This window comes from Eucyclogobius newberryi, unplaced genomic scaffold (assembly GCF_026437365.1).
Source record: "Eucyclogobius newberryi isolate DKJ021-1_F unplaced genomic scaffold, fEucNew1.0.hap1 SCAF_117, whole genome shotgun sequence".
NCBI lineage: Eukaryota > Metazoa > Chordata > Actinopteri > Gobiiformes > Gobiidae > Eucyclogobius > Eucyclogobius newberryi.
The window spans coordinates 253,193-273,099 of record NW_027315743.1 but is presented as its reverse complement, the minus strand read 5'-3'; the positions used below and the strand labels follow the sequence as shown (position 1 = coordinate 273,099).

At 39.1% G+C, this 19,907-nt stretch overlaps 1 protein-coding gene across 18 annotated transcripts in view; it reads right to left on the bottom strand.

The window, feature by feature from the left end:
* The window catches only part of dmd (dystrophin), a 243,449-nt gene that overhangs the window by 11,305 nt on the left and 212,237 nt on the right, over nucleotides 1-19,907 (bottom strand). For all 18 annotated transcript variants that reach the window (XM_072440238.1, XM_072440239.1, XM_072440244.1 and 15 more), the window contains 10 exons: nucleotides 19,300-19,361; nucleotides 18,138-18,212; nucleotides 14,480-14,681; nucleotides 14,315-14,400; nucleotides 13,338-13,495; nucleotides 9,728-9,894; nucleotides 8,005-8,116; nucleotides 6,965-7,101; nucleotides 5,630-5,665; nucleotides 3,325-3,390 (listed from right to left, as the gene is read on the bottom strand). In XM_072440238.1, the coding sequence (XP_072296339.1) occupies nucleotides 3,325-3,390; nucleotides 5,630-5,665; nucleotides 6,965-7,101; nucleotides 8,005-8,116; nucleotides 9,728-9,894; nucleotides 13,338-13,495; nucleotides 14,315-14,400; nucleotides 14,480-14,681; nucleotides 18,138-18,212; nucleotides 19,300-19,361 (1,101 nt within the window). The remainder of the gene's footprint in view (nucleotides 1-3,324; nucleotides 3,391-5,629; nucleotides 5,666-6,964; nucleotides 7,102-8,004; nucleotides 8,117-9,727; nucleotides 9,895-13,337; nucleotides 13,496-14,314; nucleotides 14,401-14,479; nucleotides 14,682-18,137; nucleotides 18,213-19,299; nucleotides 19,362-19,907) is intronic.

The window sequence follows — 19,907 nt, the reverse complement described above, 5'->3', positions numbered from 1 at the left end:
CAATCTAAGTGTAAGCCAACTTGAAAAATGGATAAGCAGATCAGATTTTATGTGTTCTGGTGGTGGATCCATTACCTGCTTGTCTCCATGGAGATGTTATGTATGATGTATATTACCATACAGATATTGATCAAATGTCTAACAAGTTTTATGTTGGTTGCTTTCATTATACTGACTCATGAGTATTTAAGAGAACCAAAACTGAACTGACAGCGCGTTCCTTTCAACACAGTCTAACTTCAAAGGTCTCACAGAGGTAAATCATTTATTCTTAACTCGTTTCCGTAGTTAACGCGTCGTTTCCAAAGCATCATTTACATTTAGAAAACATCGCTTTGCAACTTTACTTTTCATCTGTCCAAAACCAAAATCCGTCCACATCCGAGTTCATTCTCCAAACTTTTCCTGCCCATTAGAGTAAGTAAACAAACAGCTTACTTTGCTCTCGACACGGGGGATCGATAATGCTAAAATAGTTATAAATGTCATAGCAGCTCCTTTAATTGCCTCTGTGCTATTGCTGCTACACCACTTTGCTTGTAGTCATAGTGTCCACCTTAAATAATGAATAAAAAGAAGACATTTAGACCTATGGGATTGTCCACTGCCCCGTCTCTTGAAGTTGTACTCTATAAACTGTAGTATATAAAAGCCTAATTACTTGACACTTTCACCTTGCTAGCTCGCTTTAATGTGAAATCTGGAAATATTGCTACCAGCCTAGAGGAGGAGAGACGAAGGCCTGGAGGCTACAGGGAACTAAGTCTCCTTGATCAAACGTACCGCCCGTGGCACCAATCTTTCTAAGTGCCAAAAGTGCCCCATCTACCGCCTGGCTAAATGACCTTCTGATCAAGTACATACTTCACTCTTTTGTCTCGCTGCTTCTTGTCCCTCAGCGGTAGAATTATATATATATATATATATATATACACACACACACGCACATACTTTGGAGAATAATATTGACATGTTATGCTACCCTTTTAAGCAGGCATCGACGCCATGCTGAATGCTACAGGCAAAGCATATCAACATACCCTAAATACAACCACGGCAAACTGCTTATTCACCAAAAAGTCAACGTTTCACTTTATTATGTCCACACATTCAAATTAGACTGTAAGCAAAGAGATATCTTGACATTTTAGTTCAGCCGGGCACCATTTATCATCTTTATTATCGCCTGACAAAAGCAGAGAAATCTTTCCAACCTATTCAGCAAAGTGGGGAATAAGGCTCTGTATGCTCGCGCCTGCAGAGCCTGATGTGGAATAAGATAGTGAAAAGTTCACATAAATAAAACATTTGATTAAGTGTCAAGGTATCCCTTAGTCAAAGAGACATGCACTTTGGGATTTAATACCCAGCCAAAATCACTTAGTTTGTACATTTTAAAAGACTGAGTTGGTATAGTGATAAATAATTTAATGTTTTGTTTTTCATAGTTGTGTTTGGATGACCTATGACCTAGCAAGATGGTTCTGCAATAGTCAATACTGCAGTAGGCCAGAAGAATAGACAGTTTCCTTTATAAATATGTGTGCTGTATTTAAATTGTAAAGAGTTTCCTTGCATTTTGAACAAGCTCGATCAGCTCGTCTCGGCATCGTCAAATTCAATTTAGTTTTGTTTTCCTTTTGTTCCGCATTGCATCTTCCCCCCTTATTTTTCATTTTTGTTATCTCTACTCATTGGGTGGTAGTATTTGCTTTTTTGGGGCTCAGCAAGATGTGATTGGTGAGGGCACACACAAAGTCTTACAGCTTGAAATGATTGGATCTAACTTAAATTTTAAAATGTTCTTGACGTAACAACTTTTTTGCTGATCTTCTCATATGAGACAACACATTTTTCGGTGATTTGAGAACGCAGGCGGAAGTGCGCATGTGCACTCCCCCGTGCGGACTGATACAACACACACGTGTGTTTGTTTATCAGCGCGACGGATCCCATCGCATCGCTCGTCTCCCGTAGATTTCCGTCTCCTTATGAGTCAGCTCGAACTGTCTTTCTCCATCTTAATTTTGTCCTGTACACTGAGGGAACTATATTATGATAGATAAATGCGCTTAGACACGCGGAAACGTGGGGACGAGCCACACGCGGCTGCAGGTGAGCGGTAGGTGCGTTTTAGGATTGATACGTGGCAGGACTAATCGGCAGTCCACGCCACGAGGAAATAAGACTCAAATTTGGGCCAAAAAAAATCATCCATTCAACCTTTAAAGTTTTCTATACTTCTAAAATACATAACGTTTGGTCCATCAAATGTAACTTGTTACTTGTAAGAGGCTTAAATGAATAATAATACCATTCTCACCTAATTGTTGATTAATGTGTATTTTGTCTGTTTCACACAACTTTAAAAAGGCACCAACTAATTAGTTACTATTTTGAAATCATGCGGCAAATTTAACTCCCAGGCTGGCGACAGGAAACACTCAAAACTCCTCTACCACCATCTGTCAGTGGGCCTTTCTGTGATCCGACATGATGTAAAAGAATAACACTTTTAGAAGTACATTTACAGAGGATTATGTTCCAACTTTCCTACTGATCAAATAAAACGCTGATGAAATGCGTTGATTTGCGGTGACTTCAAAGTGTGTCGGCCCAGAATTAGGACAAAAGATCCCCAGTGAGTCAATGGATGCGTGAGCACAGCGGGGAAAGGAAGACAGACGTCCCAACGCAAGAGGCGCCGAGTGCACTGTCTGTAACTGCTTTTCCTCGAAATTCATTATTTTAAATCACATCGATCAAGCCATTTCGGGCACTCGGTGGAGCTCTCTGGAGGAGCCATTATCTGCTACACTCCCAGGTTCCGGGACAGTGAAGGCGACAGAGAAAGTGGAACAGCAGCGGGTCGCAATAATATTAGAAAAACTATACTGAGCAAAAGAATATAGCAATAAGCCTATGATATATGTCTGCTTGGATGTTCTGAAATATGATTTAGGCTTTGGAGTTATAAGTTATTGAATAGGTGCCGGAGTTAAATCGGTTCTCAATCTTGATCGAATCAGGGAAAAGGGGAAAAGTACACAGACCTCTAGAAGTTCTGGTCAAAACTGGTTCAAATGAGAAATTCACCAAAAATGAAATCATTCAAGACAAAGGTTAGACTGCAGCTTATACTAAAAACCAAATGACTCAAAGAGGAATAAACTATTTGAGTTTTGAGAACCATATTTTTTTTGAAGAATGTTCCCTTTGTTTGTAAAACATTTAAATAAAACTTAAATGTACAGCCCATAGTGTCTCAAATGCTATTTCAATCTATTTGGCATAAGATTCATATCATAGTGATTGGTGTGTTACCGGTTAGCGTAGTGCTCGATCCGTGTGTGCGTGTCATCGTGGGACAGCTGAGGGGACGATCCGGGCCTGAAAAAGAAGAAGGGGGAAAAAAATATTATTCCCAAAACACACACACCCGCACTTGCACTGACAAATCCACAGGGAGGTTTATGAGAGTGGCAGACACAACACGGCACAGATGTGTAAAAGCTATGGGATGAATTGTAAACAGGCACTTGTTAGGTCTACCTTGGAAAAAATGTATCGATTTGTAAGCGCTCACTCTTTGCGCTGGGAGAGATCAGTGTTTATCACGGGGCCTCTCGGGACATGGGTAACGTGCTTTGGTGGAGTGTCCTTGAGAATTTTGGATTAGCTTCTCTAGAGCAAGTGATAAGTATATGGGAATGTGGAGATAGTGCCGTAAATGGAGCCTTCAACTAAAAAGGTTTGTATTTTCTAAGCGTCTTTCTAACGTCTAGTTGTAGTTTGAATGTCCGTAGCACTGCTTTCCAAACAAATTCTACCCAGGCTGAGCAAAATAATATGTCTGTTTGCCGTAACCTGACCGGCCCGATATGTAACCAGCCGACTCAAACACGAATATCAGCATTTTGCTAAAAAAAACATCAGATTCTTTTGTCGGTGTAATCCCTCATTCGTCCAGGCGTGTTCCATTGTAGAAAAGGCTTCAGTTGTAGTCATCTGGACTCAGTTAGAAAAAATAGACGTTTCGAGTCTCATCCAAGAGTCATTGTCAATAAAAGAATTTAGTGGAATTTAGTGGAAAGAGATCTCTTTCCACTTCAGGAAGGCTCCTCCCAATGGGCTGGACTTACCACAGAATAGTATAAATATCGGAGTTCTCGACTTAAATTCTTTTATTGACAATGACTCTTGGATGAGACTTGAAACGTCTATTTTTTCTAACCGAGTCCAGATGACTACAACTGAAGCCTTTTCTACATCAGATTCTTTTATTTTTCAAATATTTCGCCGACTCACCGACCACGCTAGTTTACTTAACTTTTTCCCAGGTGACAAATGCAAGTGCGTACTCATCTGCGGTCCCCCATGTACGTTTTTAACAAAACAGACAATGCAGGGAGGAACCCTTAATGCTTTGAACCTTTTGAATTCTCTCTGTCAGCGCCACTGGACTGGCCACCTTTCATGTCGCTCTGTATCATGGTGTGGTTGATTTAAATTTGCCTCGCGCATTACATTCTGGGATTGCAACACGCCGAGTAGCGTCATCACAACAAAGATGGCGGCGCCCTTGTCCCCCACATGTTCCCCCCGCTCTCCTTCGCTACCAAAATAAAGGATAATGACGTACAAAAGGTCGATTGAAATATCTTAAGATAGAGACGTTTTCCGTCATTGACTGTTGAAGCCTGACCCCTGGTGGTCACTCCGAGTCAAAAAATGGCAAAATTTGAATCTTTTTTTTGCCTTCAAAGTTAAAAAAATAAGAATTTACCTACCGACCGACCCACTTGAAAAATGTTGAGTCGGGGGACAGCAAACAGACAATTTATTTGGGGTAGCCCCATTTAAAAGATGCAATATGTAACTTTTCTGGTGGAGGGTTCGCCACCTGCTGTTCCCATGCTCCACAGTATAGCATTAAAGTAGCATATCTTTACTTAACTACTCAAAACTACATTGAAAAACATGCATCTCATTGCCAGCGTGGTTGCCTCTCCACAGATCTGACCTGCAAGTCTCAAAGTAAGTAGTGAGTTTTAATTCTATATCACAGTGTTAAAACTGACAAGGGCAGAGGTCCAAACATTTTTCACTGAGGGCCACCTGTTGAAACATTGACCAGGTGGAGGGCCACAGGCCGGTAGTCAATACTGTGAATCAATTAAAAAGTTGCATTTATATGAGGTTTTAAAGTGCTGCCTCAACCTAATTCTCAGAACCTTAATATCAGGTCTGTTTTACACCAAAATTTTAGTTATTGGCGTTGTACTGGTAGAAAAGCTGAAACTTTAAGTCAAAAGTACTTTTCAGGATAATGTGGGCCAATTACTCGGAGGCCAGAGGGCCAACACATTGTTCTTTTTTTTCATATGGACACTTAAATAAATGTCTAGATATTTGTTATAGTATTGATTAGTATCTGATTTTCAATACTTTTGACAACCCGGCTACAATCATTATTTTTATTCAGTTATGAGCCAGTCACATGAAATGGGTAAGCAGTAGCAGTAAATGTGAAATGACCATAAACTCAAATCAAATGACACAATGAACCCATGAAAGCGCTCTACATGTAAACGTGTGTTTGGTGTCATGTGCTTGTGCCAATACTCACGCATCTACGGGCCAGAAGTTGATCAGAGTGACAGGACTGCAAGACAAAAAAACCTGAGATGAAGACACTGGATGTGGGAGGACATCGCAATGGCAAGACAAAAGGCAAAGCTCTCTGTAAATGATGGGAACTGTAGTCATGAGAAGCATTGTGGTGGTCGCCATGGTAGTAACAGGGACAAAATGAGCAGAAAATGGGCTCTTTCATTCTCACATGAGTTATTATTCCTCTTCAGACTGCTTTTTATTAACAAAAGTAACCAAGCATATTTATCATTTTGATGATAATCACAATATGTTTAATGACGCACATACATAGAATTTTGTCATTTTTTACCATAAATTATCATTGATTATCGACTTAAAGCGGTGTTGTAGAATTTAAATAATCGTTAACATATTTCACGCCAACAGACAATAATTCACTTTTTGCATTAGAAAACCTACAAAAATATCAAAATACTAATACAATAAACAGTATGATTTAACAACTAGTTAAATGATAAATTATTACTTAAGAATATTTGAATAAAATAGATTTTAAGATGAATTTCCCAGTGGATTTTGATATTAACATAAATGTGGGAGAATTAGCATTAAAGCTGCTGCACATTCTTCAAGTCAAATTCTTACTGACAAATATTGATTCAGAAACCAAGTTGGTATTAGCATTTTCCTCCTGCTGATTCTCTCTGTAAATGTTAATGATTGTGGGCAGAGAAATTACATTGAGGCCAAATATGTAATGCGTTTCATTAATTTATCATAAGGACATTGAGTGCTGTCAACCCTGAATTTATTATGGCTTCTGTGATAAATAGAGAAAGCCGGGGCCAAAACTGCTGTATGCGCGGTCCTTTTGATTGTTATGCTAAAATAGCCTAGAACATCCCATTTAGAATATGGTCAATCCATCCAGGGGTAAAGCCAGGTGTCATTTTTTGAATAGGAACCAGCTACTCCTTTTGTACCACATTGTTTGGCCACTAAGTAAAACCGAAGACTCAGAAAACACTTCTTACTAAAAGGTGTTTAGTTTGTCACAGAACATGTCAAATGTTTTTGAATTAAAATATATTTTTGTCATATCACCCAGCCTTACACCATTATAGCATTTGCTAATCAAATGTATTTCTCCATAGGCATTACTAAACACTAAACAGAAATCTAAATAAAGCAAGTCAAGGATTATAAATATGTTATTTCTATGGAATGACAACAGAAGAAGTCCCACCAAACCAGCCCATGTATTGCATCTAGATTATCATCAGATTGGGGTCATAGTCTTTGCACTAGCTCTGTTGTGTTGACCTTTCTGTGCAAAATGTGCACTCACGTTTCCATGTTGTCCCCCTCGAGGATGGTCTGGACAGGCAGGTAGCCCATGCGCGGGTGCTTGGCAAAGTAGCGCTTGGTTCTAAACTTGTTCTTCAGCACCTTGGCAAAGTCCCGGACATCCTCCCCTGACGTGGTCTGGATGGGCAGAGGACACAAAGACAGCCTTGTTCAGCACCAGCAACTCATTTATTTTGAGCCCTTTCCAGTTTATTCACCACAGACTTCAAGTTAATGCCCTCATTGTCGAGACTTGAGAGTGTCATTACAGTTACAAGCAAAAGAAAAGCAGATTTACGACTCAGACTGTGCTTCTGCGTCTATATTTTGAAATCACATTAACCCACTTTTGAGAAATATTTATACACACACAGGTTTAAGGCAGCGTGGGGAGCAGAAAGGGGCTGTTATACGATTTGGTAAAATGTATTTCATGCCATTCCTAAAGTCGCCACTGAGTCCCGCTGTGAAATTCACAGGCTTTTTCATTCCGCCTTTTATGTCAGAGTTTACCCAAGGTCTAACATTTTATTTTCTTCACTTCTGTTATGGCAGCGTGCAGCGTTTGACTGGAGTGGCTTTACAGTGCACTGAACATGAGAAGGAGGCTCGATCTAGACTTTATGATTTAAGGATTTTTAGTCTCTATTTTGTACTCTTTGTACAAACTGGAGTTCCGTAGGTAGATCATCAATCAACTCAACTCAATAGACAAAGTCACTCTACGTTGTCTATCCAAAATATTGGTCAAAATGATTCTTTAATTCAGTGATGAACCCGGGAGAACATTTTAGAAAAAGTAAGTCATAACAGTAAGTTCTTTGTCATAATGAGTCTTGACAGTTTTGTTTTTCAGCAGCAAACTCATAGGGAAAAAGGTGTTAGTTTTACCCATCTGCAAATGTCTTCTGTGCTCAAAATTCTGTGACTATGATTGTCATTTCAGCCAAAAATGGAATTGCGGAAGCTTGCAAAGTTTGAATTTTATAAAAAAAAAAAAAAAAAAAAAAAAAAAAAAAACACATACAAATGCATTCATACCGGAGTGCAGTATTCCACCATGGGGTATTGCATCTTGTGTCCTTTGGCGACGCGTCCGGAGAAGAAGCAGCTTTGGCAAATGTCATAGTTGAAATGCTTCAGACTGCGATATCTGTGGAGGGGAGAGAGGGGCAAGGGAGAAGGAGAAGTGGAAAGAAGGTCAGGTCGAATTTGGGGACAAAAGGAGGTGACTGGAGAGAGTTATCATGAGAAAAAACTATAAAATACAGAAAAGGAAGGCTCCACAATAAAAAAGGCAGATTTACTGGTCTGTTTTGGTTGGGCAGGCAGTAGTTAAAATTCTTTCAGGCCCAGTTCCTAAATGAGAAATTTATTCAGCGGCCCCGGGACACATCATTAAAATTTATCACCTCTCTTGTTATGAAGAGGCCCACTAACAAAAGACCAGATACACTAGAATTTACAAGAAAAAAAAACTACTGTTTTTGAAATTGGTTTTACAAAAAGAAGCTTAAATCATGTCACTCATCAGTAAAAGGTGGACACAAAAAGCAGGAGAATTTGATTTGGAGGAGAAAAAAAACTAAAATAATTTGTGTAGACCAGTGAGACTTGCAATCGTAAAATATGATATAAAAATGAATTTCTATACTAATTCAACACAAGCATTTATGCACAACAGTTAAATTGGGGCAATTTAGGAATGAAAGAGTGTGCATTGAGCCGTACAATTAATCAAAATATTGCGGGGGTTGCAGTTTTTTGAAAAGGTCAAAAATGTAATCAATGATGCCAGATTAACAATGGGCCAAATAGTGCAGAGCTTGTTTAAAAAGGCAAAGACATTATAAAATCACAGCAGCAGAATATTAGTAAAACAACTACGAGTAAATATACATGAACCTGGAATAACTTAACAAATATATATAAAAAAAAGAAGCTTACTATAACTAGCCATCACATTATAGTAGAATCACAGAATTTAGCCTTTTTTTCTCGTGCATTTATCAATTACATAGAAATCCCCTTACAGTCCACTAATTAGCCTGGTAGCTTAAGGTACAATAGGACCATTAATTGTAAAAACTTAACGCCCTGCAGTTTTATTTCCATGTTCGTACCAAACAGCTTCAAACTTACACTCCATCTAGTGTAGATTTTCCTCAAAGTATAGACACCGAGATCTGCACTCTTTACAGTGGAGCTACCCAGGGACCTACTGCGCCATCACCCTTTTCAATTTTCTTCAGCGCGTGTGCAAAACATGAAGACGAATCTGAAAATCCCAGCAGCGGCATCTCTTTTCCTACTGTTTAAATAAAGGAAAACACTATAGGGACGAGAGCGCGCCGCATGCTTCAAAACCAAACTTCTCCTCTGTGGCAATGGGGCAATAAAACAGCAATTTCTTCCCTCTTAGTTATTAAGAATGAGACAATGGCGTATAATAAAACGGGTTTAGGAGGCGCATCCTTTTTCATTAAACCTATAGACTTGTTAAAAGTGTGATAGATTGGCTTTTACTTGCCAGGAGCGGGACGCTAAAGATGTGTTAAATACTAGCATCATTTGCACAAAATGGAACCACAGAGAAGAAGTAGCACGTAGCCTTGTTTCAATTTACCCAATATGAAATTAATGTTATGTTTTATTACTCTTTAGGTAATGGGATGAGACTTTATGGGAAAATGGCCTCGCTTCTCAGTTTTACAGAGGAGGTAACTTTATGGATTTAAAACAGTATGTGTGTGTGGGGGGGTACCTGAAGCCGATAATGGGGCACTCTTTGCAGATGTTGCACTTTGCCTGATGCTTGGCGGTTTCGGCAGCAGCCACGCGGTGCAGGACGGGTAACCACACCATGGACTGGGGCTCTAGACGCATCCAGTCCAAGAACATGGCAGCCTCCAGCTCTGGCTTGTTGTTGGCCTGAGAAGAAATATAAAACTGAATTATTATAATTTTTTTGGTTGTGTAAAGAGTATCAGATTATTTTTGATTTAGGAATGGAGACATTAGAAAAGGTAAAAAGCATTATTAAAATATTATTAATATTAATAATTAAATTAATAATAACAATAATTATAACAATAAAAATATATAATGCTGCTCTGCATAGATGTTTGGTAACAGTCTTCTTTATAAAATGTGCTATACAAATGGAAAAAAGGATTCAAATGCACTTGCCAACGTCGGACATACCGGTAGTCTAGCTGACTATGGTAGTCTTGCAGGGACAAGTGTATTGTAATATTAGCCCAAAAGTCAAATGCCTTTGAGTATTAATATTGAGGATTAGAGGATATAGAGGATTTTTTAATTTGAGAACTCAAGCGACCATTTTTTAAAAATGCGCACGCGCACACTCACCCCCCACCCTCCTGTTCTTTCCAAGATGCCGCCTACCATCAAACCTCATGCGGAGGCATGCAACAGCTCTGCTGCTACACGTGCGTTTGTTTATAAGCGCGACGGATCACATCGCATCTTTTGTCTCCGCAGATTTCCGTCTCTTCTGAGCCAGCTCGAACAGTCTTTCTCTGTCGTCATCTTTGTACTGTACACTGAAGGAACTCGGTGCTTGCTTTGCTAAACACACACCGGCATATCAACCACGCATGCGCAGCCAGGGAAATCTGCTGCTATCATTGGAACGAGGCTGCAGGTGTGCACTAGCACGCAGGGAATGATTGACATGTGGGAGAACTACTCGGCTGTCCATCCCACGACTAAATGATACTCAGATTGCTCGCCAAAAATCCTCTATTATTCCTTTAAGTGCACGTTTACCTTCCTTAATTTCATTCAACTTGTGTCTACCATCTATGGATTATTGACTAGTGATGCATCTTCTGGACTGTGGTACCAATAAATCTATACGTTTCAGCAAAAAAAACTTAGTGCTGATTACCACTGAGGTAATGGAGCTATTACAGAAAGATAAGATAATCAATGCTAATGTAAAGAGCCACCAATTAGCTTATTAGCTTATTGCATCTACTGTAGAGATTTAATCCATCCTGCTAACAAGAGTGCTGCATTAACAACAATACAAATGTAAGAATATTGTAGAGAATTTCCATTTAATTATATTAACATATGTTTATTAAGAAAAGCATTTAACTCATTTTGAGCTTGAAGCTGCCACAAAACGCATAAAGTTGTCAATGTGCCCTCGAGCAGAAGCTAAATACTTAATTAACTGACATTCCTGCAGCAATTGCACAACACAATTGAAAAAGGCCAAAATGCTGCACAAATGTATAAAACTAGATAAACAAATTCTACCTCAATGTTTTCTGAGCATCCATATAATTTTCACGGTTTGTTCTCATTTTGTTATGACTCGCATAAAAATATGAAAACATCTCAAATAAAGTTAGAGAAATGATTGCACGGATAATATGAGATTGCCCATCTGGTGAGCTGGCTCTGAAACGATTGTAAAATGAACAAAGGTGTAGAACATGGACCTGGAAAAGCTGTTTGTTTACGAGGCATAACCAAAATAAATCAAATTCAGAGTAAAAAAAAGTGAATCCGAAAGCGTCTGTCTGAGCGCTTATTGAATTATTAGTGATGTGTCTGGAACAAAATGTACCATCGCCTCACCTCTTGTTTCCACCTGCCGTTTGGATGAAAAAGACAACATTTGTGATGCTCTGAGGTGCAAACTATCACAGAGGCAGGCCATTACAGGTGAACCGATGCTCCAGGCGTTTATACATCACTACGGCAACGATTATCGCCCCTGTCAATCAACATTGTGACAGGGGAAGAGGGCGGATGTGCATATGGTTATAATCTTTATCATTTCAAACAAGAGGCTGCTTATCAAATGTGATCAAAATACAATAGTGAGTAGGTGACTCCCACACTACTCCCATTAAGTTGTTTCCGCCTCTTTGGTGTTTTAGCAAATTGTGAATTTTTTTTTTAAATAACATTATGTCTAGGTTATGTTTCCTCAGATTTCGATTGAGAGTATTCTGGTAGTACAGGAGGGACTAATACAAGAAGCAAAAAATGCATTACAACCATTTATCATCAAGCTTTTTAATACAATGGGGAGCCAACATCCCCCAAAACTTGCACAGTAGGCAAGATCCTCCAGCATAGTCCATATGAAGCCCTGCTCAAGCTCTGGAGATGGCCCCCTGGTGTGGCATCTGGTGTGGCATCTGCCTACTTGCCTGTGATCCAGAGTACCGGTAAATCTGTAAATCTTTCCATGACTGACTCTGGTCAAACTCAAAGGGTACCGTTCGATCAGATTTGTTTATTTACACGACGACTCATGTGAAATGAATGATCACATTGGTCATCCATCATTAAGTACAAAATCAAACTTCTCTCACGTCAGCTTAACAGTATCATATGGTTCGCTCGTTGATTCTGCGGAAATCTGCAATGTTTTTCAGTCCGTGTGATATTTTAGATGGATCAAGTTTATGCCTAAATGGCCACCTATCAATCATGGGCATCTGAACTCGGGGAGATGAACGCCGAGACCAGACTGGCATTGGCCTACTGCTCCGGACAGGTGCCTCAGTTCATTAGGGCCTAAATAATGGGTCAAATGCGGAGGAAAAAGGTAGATCGATAGTGATGGGAAACATATGAAATTAAAACTAATGTTAAGGAAACTCCAAACAAAAAAATGTGCAAAAGCATTGCTGTGTCCTCCAGTGATATTCTTAATGTGGTCAGGAGATGTTGTAACACTCTTTTATGTGGGATGCAAGAACACTACTACACTCCAAGACTGCAAGGAACAAAACACTGTTTTACATTTCTGTTGTTTTTAGGGTTAGACACAAAATATTGGCATCCACATAAGAGCAGATCATCTTTGGGTTCAAGACATAATCCCGTCAGACTGCAATCCCTGGAAACGCTTCAGGGACTGTAACGTTTAGCTGCTGTAACTTTGCTCCCGTCTGCTGCTCCGACACAACCAAAACAAAAGCGGTTGTGGCTTATGGGCTGTCATCTTTGCAGATGTAGGAGTAGCCATTGTTTTTTTGCGTCTCATCTCTTGCTCATGAAAACGTTTTAATTCCAGTCACATCTCTGCAGCTGTCAAAGTTCATTTGTTTGATGCTATGCGCTCCGTCATTCACTCGCACACACCGAGACTGGAGCGCTACGCCACGTTTGTTCTTTTAGCTGCTTATATTACCCTTGGCTTGGAGATTCGCCCTTTATCTCAGCATCGACAATAGGCGAGATTCCACTTAAAAAGCAGATTTGGCTGGACATGAACCAAGACTTGGACACTGAATGGGACTAAAGGGAATATCCAAGCTCTTAGGGAGCTTTAAAAACATTACTAGCTGAGTGGCAGCAGTGTAGCCATTACTGATACGTACGAACTGGAAGCAGCTCCGGACTGAGGGCTCAATGTTGGACCCTCCAAAGGATGCAACCTCTCCGAGCTGCCGAGGGATCTGGATGGAGTCATGGAGGAGGAGGCCAAGACGACGCTGGTCACAGAAGCCTGTAGCACTGGCCACTTGACGGAATAAAACTGTAACACGAGAAAGAGGGTTTGTAACGGCAAATTATAACAGTCATGTAAACTAGGGCTATAACTAACTATTCTAATCAACTGGTCAGCAATTATTTCTGTTATATTGACTTATTGGATAAATTCTTATATGTTAAATACTAAATAATATGTTAAATACTAAATAATAATAAATGTTGAAATAAAGTGTTGTATTGATGAAAATCTGAAATAGTTTATTCTTTGTTTATTCTTTTTGCAACCGTCTTTGGGATAATAATTACGATTATCAAAATATCAAATAACTATTAAATTGTCAACTAGTCAAGATTAGTCAATTAATCATTGCAACCCTAATGCAAACTACTATTAAACTTGTTAATCATCTCTTTTTAGTTAATGCATAAATACAATCTTTTAAATAATAAAATGAGTATGTTAAACTGCATAAAAACTAAACTAAGAACACATTTCAAACAATCTTGCTTAGACTGTATTGATTTGAAAACCAGAGAAAAACATTGGATCATTTAATATAACTTTATATGAATATAAAGAATCACAATATCCTCAATTCAAAATGTACTTATATTTTCCCTTTGTATTGTTCAATCACAATTTTAGAATAAAAATAATAAATAATAGTAATGAGTGACTTTTAATCAGTACCATTTAGCAAAAATATAAATATGCTGAGGATTGGCTGTACACCTCCCCATTAAAAATCCACAAACCTTGACAATTTGAAACAACTGAAATCAAATAAAATCCAATTTTGATTTTTTTATTTAATTAATGCAAAATATCTGCAGAAAAAAACAAATACTGTGAACGCCTTACATCTGTACTTATCCTCCAGATGCGCCTTGCAGAGTGAGATGACCCCCGTTTTGAATGACAGTGTTCTTATCTTTCCAGTGCGTGTTCTGTAAAAAGCAACACAATATATTTCAGCAAAAGACATTTCAGTTGATACGATTTTCTTGTTCCTTGCAAAATACGTACGTGTCGTAGACGTTGAGCAGCCAGTTGAGGCACATGTCCACACACAGCGGGACATTGACCAGGTGTGAGTGGGTCTGCTCCAGCCGCTGGTACAGGCTGGTCAGACAGGTGACAAGCTGTGAGATGTCCAGCAGCTGCTCGTTCTGCTTCAGGCCGTGCTGGTCGAACACCTCGCAGGCTGTGGGCATGCCCAGAAGGTCCACTGTGGAAGAGCCAAAACAAATTACCAATCACAAAAGTTCTAATGCCAATTGTCCCTTTGACCAATACAGCCATTGCTTACACATACAGTTGGTTGCTCTTGAACATAAACTGTACAGATGTGTATTAGCGACATTTTTGTAGTACTTACAAGTCACAGTTGAAATAGAAGTAATCCAACAACATGCTAATTGTCACTACCTCAAACAGATATTTCACACGTCGGAGGTAATTTGTCTTGAAAGTTGTGTTCACCACCGGGTAGTTTCCTTCAAATTACAGCAGTTAAAAAGAGCTATTCCCTATTGACTTCCATCTTATGACATTGATCCTTTCACACATTTGGTTATGCAAACCTTTTTGAATAGATGGCAAGATTTGACAGCTTCTGACACTTGTTTTACTGCAAATTAGTTATTTTTGTTAAGCCAGTTAAGCCCACGTACTTATAAAACCAATCTTGCTTAAATTCAATTGTTACTTGTACGTTTTGACTCATTTGGTTCAGGTCAATCATTTTAGTTACGTCCAAATGATTTAAAAAAGGAATTGAACTGACACTTGTTTACAGTATCAGAAACCCCAAAGCGCTCTCCATTTTCACATTTAATCAATGAAGAATATAACTAAATAAATTATTATGGACTTCTTTTTCACAAGGCTTTTGTTAGCTCAGTGGTGTCCTTCAGTACCGAGGACGGAGAAGAGAAGACGCCTTCACACCAGAGATCAATAAAGAGCGCCATTATTCATCTTTATCTCTCATTAAGTCGACTAAAGGACGCAGCCAAAGGACAGTGGTGCATTAACTGTGCTGAAAGGCCAAGCGCTCCTCCAGCTGGAAGCCGCACGCAAATATCAGGCAAATTTGGGAAATGGCAAAGCACTTCTGACTGTTTACTGAAAATATTAATTCCAACTGGAGATGTTCTAATGAGAACAGGCCCCCACTGTTATTTTTAAAGCTTCGTCCAGTACGCCTTTAAATGTTGAAACATGGGCTACACGATATATATCAAAATAAATATCATTGCAATATTGTAGCGTGCAATATGCGTATTGCAAAGTTGCACAGTAAGTAGTGTATGTATTAAACATGCGTTAGTTGCATGTGTGAGCTTGTTTTGACTTTTTGACCAATCAGACGGTATCTTAATGTGCACCGCAGATGCAGCCGACACAACCCAAACACCATCAAACATGGTTGCCGTTTTAAGCCAATGGCACTGCTCATTGGTGCGTGTCACCAGTTTAGCCTTTAACGGCTAGCTAGTAGGTCACAGTTCACAGTCCACCAACGCAGTAGTGCTCTTCTCCAACCGAAGCGCGTGCAAGGAGCGCAGGCTCATGTACCACATGACCACTCTGACCAATCAGAGGGAGAGCTGCTAGAGCGGAGCGGAGCAAGTCGAAAGATAAAGATTAAAAAGCTGTTTTAAAGAAAACTGGAGGATTTTCAACACAGACAAAAAAGTTCTTGGTTTCTGGAATGTGGGGTATTTTTTTGGCGCAGTTCCAATGGGACTGCCACTAGTCCAACGCACAATAGGTTTAAGTTAGCAATACCCTATAAAGATATTTCAATACAGGGGTCCAAACTGTGGCCCCACATTTTTTTTTGTCTTCCTGCCAAGTTAGCCCAAACAACAACAAAGTAGTACGTTTTACTGTAAAATTGGAAACATTCAAAAATGTTTGTGTTAAACCAACCTAATATTAATGTTCCATGCCTTATTAAACGTTTGGAGGTGCATAAAAATGATGTCAAATGCTAAATTTCAAATGGTTAATTTCATTGTCGGGTTGTCTGCGGCACTGTGCTCCGTATGTTTCAAAATGCGGTCCTCGGTGAAAAAAGTTTGGACAGCCCTATTTTAATAGATCCATGTCGCCTACACACAGCACCGCAGGGAACACAAGCGCGATGCAAAGAGTTGGAGAGACGGGCAACTCGGGACTAACATCTCTACTGCTACTAACGCTATGGCTTTAGAAGAGAAGACGTTTAACAAAGGATAGCTTTCGCGCTATCGTAGCACTCTGTTAACTTGGCATGCTGCTAACTCGGATCCAATGTCACAGAAACAAACAGTGTTTCATGTGATGAAGAATGGAGCTGAAGAGGGACGTGATTACGGTTTAAAGGCCAGGAGAATATCCCGTGCACAGGGACAATACTTATTAGACATAAAGTGATGGGCTTTTCCTTCGCCTATGTTTGTGCTGAAACGAAGAAAAGACAGCAAGGCTTTGAAATCAGCCATGTCAAAACATAATTTCTTTACAGCACATATGCACGTCTCTGTCCTTAAAGAGTACAGAAACTGATAAATATCACTAGCTCAAAACAGACAAGATTCCCTCATATCATCTCTAATGCTTTCATCTGCCCTGTTCAACTTATACTATGCACAGTCCACAGTAAAAACGAATTAATGATAATTATAATAGAAGTGGCCAACCCTTTACCACACTGCATGTTAAATACATTTGACATTTCTGATTAATAGGTAAAAAAATATCATTTGCTAACCTATTCAAGTCCTATTTTGGGTGAGAGCCAATTATCACAATAATATCAATGTCGCAGTAACTGACCCCATATAGCAGTTTTTTCCAAAATCGTGCTGTCTTAGTTGAAACTGTATAGAAAACTGCATTGTCTCAATAAGATCACCACCTGCTTTCTTATTTCAGCAAGCAACTCTTGTCTTTTAGGGTGGTATGCATTAGTACTTATTAACTAATTTGCAAACATAAACCTCATTACGGTACTTACACATGTGCAGTTCCAAGTACTATGCACAACTACTAGGTCTTAGTTTAGTGACATATTTGTTGCATACTTCAACTTCTATTTGATATGCCCGAGTTGTATTACAATTAGTATGTCTTGCAATTATAGTCAAATCTTTGATCCAAATAATGTTACTGGGTCCACACCAAATGTAAATACCTTGGTTAATGTATAAAATGTTGATATAAAATGTGTTATATAAATGTGTAAAAATGTTGTCAATACCTTCCGATTACAGACTGAACAAACCAACAATAGTCAAGACATTTGCAATGAATCACTAAGACACATAAGCTACTTGCACTCACTAAACCAGAGTAAATAACTAACCCTCTTCATTGTAAACAGCAGTTGTCTGGTGCATAACCAAGACAAAAAACAAGCATGGAGAAGCTGAATTTGTGGGCGGTTCAACACAGGAAAAAAAACCTTACAGGCGCGAGTAAACACGCATTTGAACGCAGCAGGAGGAGAAGAGCCATCAGGTAGAAATAAAGAAATAAAACAAGGGCCCTACAAGCAAATGAGGTGAATAAAGGGGAGACAGAAAGAGAAGGAACAAAGGAGGGGGAGTAGGAGTGCACTGGAACACAATCAAAAACCAGCTCTTGAACGAGTGCGCTCCAGTCCACAGGCGATAATACAGGTATATGTACTTACAGCAGAGAGCTTTTTGGAGACGCCGGAGCTTCATGGCTGTGCGGTATGCCGAGAAGCGTACGTTGTTGAGGTCGGCTGGAGGAGAGAGGAGAGGGGTGATCAAACCAAGCAGGAGAGTATACTGTGTGTTAGGACATGAATACTGCTGGGTAATACAAAAGTGAAGCCGGTGGGTTTTTCCTCAACGTTTTATACAAGTAGGACATGGGAGAAAGAAAGAACAGATCAATACAGCAGTGGGCGATGGCTGCTGGTGCTTTTAAGTCTGTGCATCACAAATGCACTATATTCAAGGTTGTCGCAGTGCAAACAAGCACTGGTATAAAATACCTACATAAAACATGCCTTAAATGACTTGAAATGTAGGAGATAAAACCATTATTTATGAAAAGGTCAGAGTTCAGAGACAAAGTAGTTCAACAGCCACAAAAATCAATATTTATTTATTCATTTAGATTATTGAAATAGGAACAGATAAACACAAAGTGAAGCACAGCTGTCATATGCACATAAATGAAGCCTGTACACAACAGCTAATGAAGCTGGAAGGAAGCGATTAAGGCCTACATCAGGGGTGTCCAAACGTTTTCAGGGAGCCGCATTTTGAAATGTATACAGAGCAAAATGTCACAGACTACATACGGTACTATTAAAAGAATCAATCAAAATTTAGCATTGGAATAGTTTTGAAGAGCAACCACACCTTTAATAAGGTTTGGAATATCAAGTTTAGGTCTGTGCAACATCAAAATATTTGTTATTTAGGTTACAAAAGCAGGTTTTTTTCTAATTTTACAGTAAAACGTACTGCTTATAGTTATTTGGGCCAATTTAGCAATTGGTCTGAGACAATAATTTGGACACCCCTGCATGCACTTTTGGAAAAAAGGATACCAAATAAAAATTGAATTAGTGAACACTTAACTTATTGTGAACACGCTATAATTTACCAACTTATTTTAGACCTTAAACCTCTACAATATTTTTCAGAGAGTCACATAAAATCTTTACACCAAAAAAATCTAAATAATCACAAATTAAATTAAAATTGAATATAATTTTGTGTGATTGATTTATGATTGCATATGGTTACATTTTAGATTTTGACTAGGTCCATTTTTGAAACTTTCTAGTTTGTCACTTCAAAAGGATGTTGTCTTACCCAGAGACTGGTAGAGCTCGGCCATCTTGGGATGGTCCCAGCATGTTGTCTGGGTCTGGTGACTGCGGAAAGAGGAGACACAAACTTTAGACACAGGTCAATGGAGCCGTCAGGTTGAATCACCTCCAAAATACACCTGACATTATGCATGGAATGAAGGGCTTATTGTACACCTACATTCACTTTTCATTCTTGCCTTTTAATACAAAGAAATAGATGGGATTTGAAAGTTAAACAGTGGCAAAAGATAATAATTTTAAATACATACAAGGAAAATATGAAGTAATTTGCCTCTAATCGTTGTAGAAAAAGAAAATGGCCATATTTTTGGTGAGAAAAGAAAATTAGATTGGTCTTCCAAAATCTGACACTGTGACATTAATCCTGCCGTTTGTGGATTTCGGGGCCTCCATCTCATAATCTTAGAAAATAACAAGTTGCTTTGGCGTTCCAGTTTGCCAGTCGTGTGCATGGCAGCCAGCAGAGGATGATGGCAGGGGATGAGGGAGGGTTAGGCTCGTGCTGTGTCATTGTGACATTTTGGCTTCTCGTGACTGCCGTGTGTCACTCAAGAGACAAAAACGAGTGGGAATTATCATTTTATTTTT